Raw genomic sequence first — 7,848 nt, 5'->3', positions numbered from 1 at the left:
ACTTGAGGAACCTTATAAAACAAATGTAATACTTCAAGTAGTTTTACAGCACTATTTTTTTTTTACTTAAATATTGCTTCTCTACAAACCTCTAGTTACTTTACCAAAGAAAAAGCTTGTTTTAACCAAAAAACACAGAGCACAGCAAATTGACTTGACTAAGATCTTTTTCTTACAGCTTCATTTCATTCAAAAACTTGAGATGTTTTAAATTGTAAATGAAATGTCTTCTACATTAATAAAACCCAGGAGACAATATACATAGCATTTATTGTAATTCACACATTTACACTCAAGTACCAATTCTTCCCCATATATATAAAAAAGAGGAAAAATTGTTTTAAAATACAGACAAGACTGGGGGAAAAAAAAGAAACCAAGTTGACATGAAAGGGTGCCACATTTGCTCAAACCCTAATGAATCTGACATTTATCTTCTTCAGGATGCAGACACCCAATTTTGTGAAAATCTGTCCTTCATTTGCTGCCTTCCTGAAAAAGTGTTGCTTCCATCCCCAGTTTTATCCAGCACCCCAACCCCCTTCCTCCTGCTGCTGGTCGTTCCCTGTATTCCTCCGTCCTCGTCTTCCTCCGGTTTTCTGAGGCGGAGCTGCAGGCTGCAGCTGACAGGACGGTACGGACCGGGCGACAATTAGGGAAGCGTGGGAGAGACAGCCGAACCTGTTGCCAATTACGGCGACCATGATCTGGAACGGCGCATAAAGCTGGATTAATGGGCTCCCAGAGCACGGCGCAACTCACTCCACAGCTCACCCAGCTCCACCATCAGGCACGGGGATAAAACAAGGTGCTTTCATTCATTACGTTTCCGTGGGAACAAGTTATACACAGAAGTAAAAAAAAAAAAAAAAATGTGCATTCATAGGAGCAACTTGTCAACTCCAATATTCAAAAACAAACTGTAACAGCAAAAAAAAAGTGAAGTTTTAAAGGTATGACAAATCTAACCGGAACTGTTCAGTGTGTGTGAAATCTACACTGTGACCTAATCAAGGAGGAGATGGCATGTCTGCCTGCAACTTCAGCACATCAGCAGTAGGAGCTCTTCCCCAGCAGCATGCTCTGAAGCTGCCGAATCCGGCTCTCCTGCGGCAGCGCCAGCCTCTTCTCGGCACGCTCCTCTTCCTCCAACAGCTGCTCAATGTAGCAGGAGGAGCCCAGCAGGATGTGGCCTGTGGCCTGCATGGAGAAGATGGTCCATCGCAGAGCCTCCCTACGGCACAGAGCACAGGCAGAGTGAGGAGGAGAGCGGGGGGGAATAGGACCGTTCCTCGTGCAGCAGCAGAAATACACAGCTCCGACATACATATGTAAACATATATACACCATTTGGATTGGTTGGGTGCAGATTAATATGCATACGGAGCAACAACCAAAAAGTACCTGGTACAGTGGGCCGCAAAAGCATTCGCACCACTTAAACATCTCCATGTTTGTCACATTACAACGGTAAACTAATGGGTTTTATCAGAGACCAACAAAGTAGTGGGTAAGTGTGAAGCTGATGTTTCACAAATAAATCTGAAGTTCATTGTTTTCATTGTGTTAAGCATCCAGCTGCTTCATCAATACATTGTACAACCAGCTGACTCTGCAATTACAACTGGAAACCAGTAGAGGCGCACTTCTACCAGCTTGGAACAGGTGAAGACATTCTGTTGTTCGTTCTTCGCTAAATAGTTCAAACTCATCCTGGATAAGACTGTCGCAATAGGTTTTGCTGGATGATGAAGAGTCCTAGAAATTATTGTGATAAATAATAATGTTTTGAGACTACTTTAAATTAGTATTATAATGGTATAATAACAGGCGTTTTCCCTCTCAAAGACCAACTAACTTTGTACAGAACATTCCAGAGTAGAACTGGATAACATTTTGAATATCGTATAGAAAAATTAATTTAAAAAATAAAAATTAAAACATAAGAAAAAAACTACACACAACCAAAATCAAATAAAATGGATCTAAACAAATCAATCACACCTTGGAAGAAAAAAAAGGATTAGAATGATATCAAGCTCATGTTAACTTATGCAATTAAACAATGATTGTGAACTGCGACAGGTTTAATCCTGGATTTAGAGAACCTATTACGACATCAAAATCTTGGAATTAGGTCTAAACTTTGACTGGACCATTCAGACATGAATGTGCTTTACTTTAAACCAGTCCATTGAAACTCCAGCTGCACGTTTCAGATAATCATCTGACTGGTTTTCTTTCAGTCTTCTTAGATCAACTACCTCATCACTGCTGGAAAAAAAATAAAATAAATAAATTATATATATATATATATAAATATATATATATATAAATATAAAAGCATCTCCACCATGTTTTGTTTCCAGGTCTGGTGCCTCTGAACACCAGACCTTTATGGTGTGGTGAAAGTTTGTCATTTCCTGGATTTTATTTAGGGGCATGAGTACAGAGAGCCCAACAAAAACATTTCCACTTTTCAGATTTGAATTTGTAAATATTTTTGTCCTCCATTTTGTGCTTATCTTATACATAAAATCCCAATAAACTACAGTACACTAAAAAGTGTTTGTAGAGTTAAAAAAAAAAAGAAAAAAGGAAAAAAAAAGCAGCCCAAAGCCATTTTTAGCCCTGCTTCCTCAACCTGCTCTCCAAAACCTCTCATGTCCTTTCAACAGCAGAGAGAGTATCACATTTGACAAGTCTGCAAACCGTAATCCTCTTTGGCCGAGGCTCCGTATCAAAGCTGGAAACCAGCCGATCCAGACAGTGGTGACATAACACCTCGGAAAATTAATCTCACTAAAATCTGACCTTTGTTCTTCCGTCAGCTCTCTGTATTGCCACCAATAGAAAATGAGCTGATAAATTCCTGTTTTGTCTATTTAAGGTGCATCTAATAATCCTGGAAATTGGTGCTCAGAAAAATAATAAAAAAGGTCACCAAAACACATCTGGAAAGAGGGGAACTGGCTCCAAAAAAGCAATTTAAAGATTGCTTTGCGGTTTGTAGACGTCAAGTCAACCATTTTTTTTATACAAGCCCAAACTTTATATCGACTCAGTTCTACAGGAGTTCATTTAAAAGGTCAATTCCTTAGGTGGGACACAGCAGCTCATCTTTAAGTTACTAAAGTAAAATATTAGACAGCAGTTCTGAAAAGGCCTCAGAGAGAACATCCCAAGTTTGGAGCTCATAAAGCACCATTGAATCCATCCATTAAAACTAGAAAATGACACAAGAAATACAACTTCCTGTTTCAGTTTGCCACATAGGAAGCACAAGAAACATGTGGATCAATTTGAGAGTACACTCCAAACCAATGCCATGTCGCAATCAGCACACCATTCTTATGGTGAAGCAGGGTGATGGCAGCATCATGGTGTGGAGCTTAATCACTGCAACTCCATTTAATTTTGACCAGAGTTTAGGTTTTTGATGTTCCGTTGGATTTGTGTAAACTGCGTTTAGAGTTCATGCTAACTTGAATGACGGATTCATCTTTTGCACTTTGACAACTCAAAAGATGATTTCATATGTAGTCAGGGCACCATTTCAAAAAGGCCTTTAAAAAGGTTATTTGCATTATAATTATCAATGGTGCACAAAATCCTTTCTGTTTTTAAGATTATATAGAGCAATTTCAACTTTTTTGTAAAATCACATTATAGATTTTACGAGAAAAAAAAAAAGGTTTATGTTATAGAAAACCTAAACTTTACACAAAAATATATTTTTTTTAAACTTGCGTTTTTGAAAAAAAAAAAAAGTGTTGTGGTGTTCTGTGTGTTTTTGTTGTGCCACTCTCAAAGAGACGTGGCAACATCCTGGAGGGACTGACTAGGAACTCCTAATGAAACCCTCGTCAGCTAATCACCTAGCATCACCCATGTGTCACACGAGCTGAACTCCATGCTTGCTTATAAAGAAACTACAGATAGTTTGTCGATCAGAAATCCTGTTTTTTTTACCTGCAATATTCAAATAAAGTAAAATCTCTGCTATACTTTTAAGACTCACTTGAGCATCTTTTTGGCTGCGTAGCATCGCAGGTCGTAGGACACAGTGTAAGCGCCGTAGAATGTTGCTTTCACGTTAAGGCAGCCAATGAAATCCTTGGGGTTGTTTTTGTAAAGGTCCAAGGTCAGTTTGGCAACATCTGTGCGGGGCTTCTGTAGGCACTCGATGGTCTGAAGTCTGGAGGGGCAGTTCTATAAGGAGGAGGGGAGACAGAAGAGACATCGTTTGGTTGGAAGAACATTTTGTTGGCATTTCTGGAATGGAAACCCCAGTAAACATTCATAAGGAGGAATTCAACCTTTCCCTTTAATTATTTTATTTTATGAAGACGCCTTATGTTGATTATCTCAGTTTAAAAGGGCAAACCACATAATTAAAACTGTTTTTATTCTTTAGGTTAAATATCTAACATGCATGCACCTGGATCGCAACGCCTGACATTTCCCTACCAAACAACTGGCATTTTGAGGCATGGACAGACTGCTGAAGAGTGCCATCTAGTGGCCGTTACAGTGAACAAGAGTCTTACAGGATGTAGACTCCACTTTTGTTCCTTCTCCAGAACCATCAGAACCGTGTTCTCCGGCAGCGTTTGGAAGAACTCCTCGGTTTCCACGCCAGTGCCGTCCTCATCCAGAACCAAGGCGCTGACGCACTGCAGACTGAAAGAGTCGCTAACCTGGAGCCAGCAAAAAAAAAAGCAGACAGTCAGCACAGTTAAAAAAAAAATTATATATACACACACACATATGATGATAGACTTTATAAATATGCTAAAAATGTACAGCAAAACTGAATTTAGATGCATCACAGGATATTAAAATCCAGGTGGTCTTCTTTGAGAGAGAGTCTGACAAACCTATCAAGACAGACACTTAAACCAGAGGTACAATGGAAGGGTTTAGGATAGAAAAACAACAATTTGAAAGATTTGGGCAGATATCTGATATTAGTATTGCCATTTAAATGCCGATAAACAATATACTGTAAAGATTTCTACCCTGACACCATGAAAATACAACCACATGACTGACATTGATTCTCTGTTTCAGTAGTTAACACCCAACAGTCTAGATCTGAATCACCATCATATGACCAAACAAATCCTCCATCGACTACCATTAACTCAGCACCAGGCTATCCTTGCCACTGCTAAGTCTTCAGCTTATATCTAGCTTTTCCCATCTTCTCACCTTATTTGTCAGGTCTAGGAGCGTCTCTGCCATGATTCCCTTCTTCACGCTGCGGTCCACATTCGTTACCCTGAAGGGTTTTGGTCGAAGCGTCCGACCCGAAAGCAGCTGGGAGGTCATGGAGGCGCTGGCCGAGACGCTGGACGTCACAACCCTGAAGAAAAAACAAAATGGTTTGAGTGGAAACCTGCTCCTTCAACTTAGCAATGCCTTGATCGTGCAGGCTAATGGAGGACAGGCCTTACTTTGACAGGGAGGATGGAGTCAGAAGGCTGAGAGACTTCATGGCATAATCCATGTGAGCAGATGCAGACCTGCAATTATAAGCGGCGTTGGTTGACATCTTTCTATAAGCTAATGGTGACAGCTCAACTTGGTAACTCAATACTTCAAATAAAACCCCAAATAAAATGGAATCTATTCCTCAGTTCGGAACAATGTTTGACCGTGAAGCCCAAACAGTAAGTTAAAACAGGCTTACATTTTGAAAAATGTGACAGCTGTCCTCAGTTTTCTCTCAAGGGAAATCGTCACTTTCTTCCTCCAATACCGATCCAACCTCAGTTAAACTCCTCAACCACCAACACGGATGCTCTCCCTGTTCTCTTGTCTCTTCTTCTTGCAACACTCGGTGACTGAACTTTGTGCTGATGACTGCTGAGCTGGTGGCGAGTGGTCAGCTTTATTGAGAAACTCTCCACGGACACTCCCACTGACTTTGGACCACACTTTGACCCAGTAGTACAAACTGCAGAGCTTACTGGCCACCCAGACAGAAAACTACACATACTGCAATTTTTATTTTATCCTAATGCATTCATGAGAGCTCAATACTATGTTTTAATTTAATCATAAAATAAATTAAATGTTAACTTTGCAGGCTATAACATTTCAGGCGCATTCAAACACTTGGTAGCTTTGGTGGACTTTACATTTGTGATCAAGATCCTAAAGCCCAGAAAAAGGCAAATGGAAAAAAAAAGTGGGTTTATTGCAACAGAAGAAAAAAAAAAGTCCAGTCATCATTTTATACTCTTACTTTAGCGTTTTGTGAATGTTCCCATGCTTTAATTTAAACCTCTAGTCTCTGACTAAAAGGCAAGCGCTGTACAAATCCGATACCGTTCACCGTTTCACTGATGTCATGTTGACTCAGTGAAACAACACTAGTGTCGAGTCTAAACTCATTTAGAAACTCTGATTTTAAACGTGGGATCAATAAATTAAGCAAGTAGTTCCCCGTTTTACTTCCGTTCAAATAATGAGGTAAGCAACCTGTAGTCATTTTTCGCTGATGGACTTCAACTTGAGATTTATGGCGCTGATTATTTACTGTGTCAGAGGTCACGCTGACTTTAACAGTGCTTATGATGGGACGGATCAATTCCCCGCATTAGGTCATGGTTAGTGTACAGTACATGCCAGCTAACACACCACCGCTGTGTCAGCTGCTATAAAATCAGACAAGGTGTGTTCAGAACACCTGGTTAATTATCATGGTTCACCTGGAAAGGGTGGATAATTATTATTAAAAGAAACATGGGTCTACGTACACGGTACTCTGCCGAGATATTGACAAACGAATCACAAAATATGGATAAAACATGATACAACATTTAGGCAGAGCAGGATAATGAGGAAAGCAAGAAGTAGATTTGACCATAAGAGACTCCAGAAACTTCAATAGAATGTTATTTTAAAAAATACCTTTAAAAGGTCGGAAAAACACAGAAACTTACTTTTCCTGTGTTGCTCAAGCGAAGAAGTTCTTCCAAACGAGCCTGCGTCTAGGTCCGCACCATTTACACGCCGGCGCAGGTTCGCGGCAGAGGAAGTAGGCGGAGTCTGCAGTACTTGAATTGGCACATCAGCTGCCTGACATAGCGCAAGCCGCCAGCATCCGCCAAGTTAAGGTTGCAAAAACAATACCCTATGCTCCGCAAAATGAAGAAAAGAGAAAAAAAAAGGAAAGAAAGATTGGAAAGCTCTCGAGTATTTTAGCTTGTAGCCATTGAGGTTATGTATCTGTTTATTTCATGTTATTTTTGGGGTTGCACTTTTTTTTGTTGGCAAGTGAGGACACAATATTTCTTATTTGCTCTGAGACTTTCTCTCCGTTTCAACACCATCTCCCCCTGGAACCGCCTTCACCGCTTACGGCTGGTTTCTGTGTCGGGACTCAGACGTAGGAGCGGACCTGATGTCTGATTAACACCTGGATAGCGTCAATTAAAGGATATATTTCCAGTCTGCAGTTTTCTGCAGATTATTATGTTTTTTAAGTTGCGTATTAAAACATAGGGTTTGTGCTTATGTATAAAGTGCATTTTATACATAAAATTAATAAAATTGATTTTTATACAAATGCATTTTAAAGCAAAAATACATTTTAAAGCACATACAACAAAAATACATTTTAAAGCACGGCCGTGCAAAGACCTTTGGAAGGGCAGGGGCTCAAAGTTAGAAAGGGGTACATTAGAAAATATCTTAAAACACGGTACAACAACATAGCAACAACCTATATTAATAAAGAATCTAGTATTTAATCGGATCATACTATATCATAGTCATCATGTGGGGACAATGCAAAGCAAATGTAGTCTAGTTTCCCCGACAGGCATAATGTTGCTG

At 39.8% G+C, this 7,848-nt stretch overlaps 1 protein-coding gene across 3 annotated transcripts in view; it reads right to left on the bottom strand.

Annotated features, from left to right (window-relative positions):
• Positions 1-7,061, bottom strand: part of cidec (cell death inducing DFFA like effector c) — a 31,570-nt gene extending 24,509 nt beyond the window's left edge. Inside the window, exons 1-6 of one of the 3 annotated variants that reach the window (XR_477060.2) lie at positions 5,696-5,838; positions 5,460-5,528; positions 5,215-5,368; positions 4,551-4,700; positions 4,022-4,212; positions 682-1,234 (exon numbers count right to left, since the gene is read on the bottom strand). Coding sequence is in view for 2 of the 3 variants with exons in the window: in XM_007563364.2 (XP_007563426.1) it covers positions 1,051-1,234; positions 4,022-4,212; positions 4,551-4,700; positions 5,215-5,368; positions 5,460-5,528; positions 5,696-5,697 (750 nt within the window). In the remaining variant the exon portion in view is untranslated. Of the gene's footprint in view, positions 1-251; positions 1,235-4,021; positions 4,213-4,550; positions 4,701-5,214; positions 5,369-5,459; positions 5,529-5,695; positions 5,839-6,953 lie in introns of those variants that run through there. The other 2 variants (XM_007563365.2, XM_007563364.2) reach the window with 2 other exon arrangements.
• Positions 7,062-7,848: the final 787 nt, after the last annotated feature.

The sequence above is a fragment of the Poecilia formosa genome, unplaced genomic scaffold (genome assembly GCF_000485575.1).
Source record: "Poecilia formosa unplaced genomic scaffold, Poecilia_formosa-5.1.2 Scaffold147, whole genome shotgun sequence".
In the NCBI taxonomy this organism is placed as follows: domain Eukaryota; kingdom Metazoa; phylum Chordata; class Actinopteri; order Cyprinodontiformes; family Poeciliidae; genus Poecilia; species Poecilia formosa.
The sequence above is the reverse complement of the archived record's forward strand: the minus strand, read 5'-3'. Positions and strand labels throughout refer to the sequence as shown.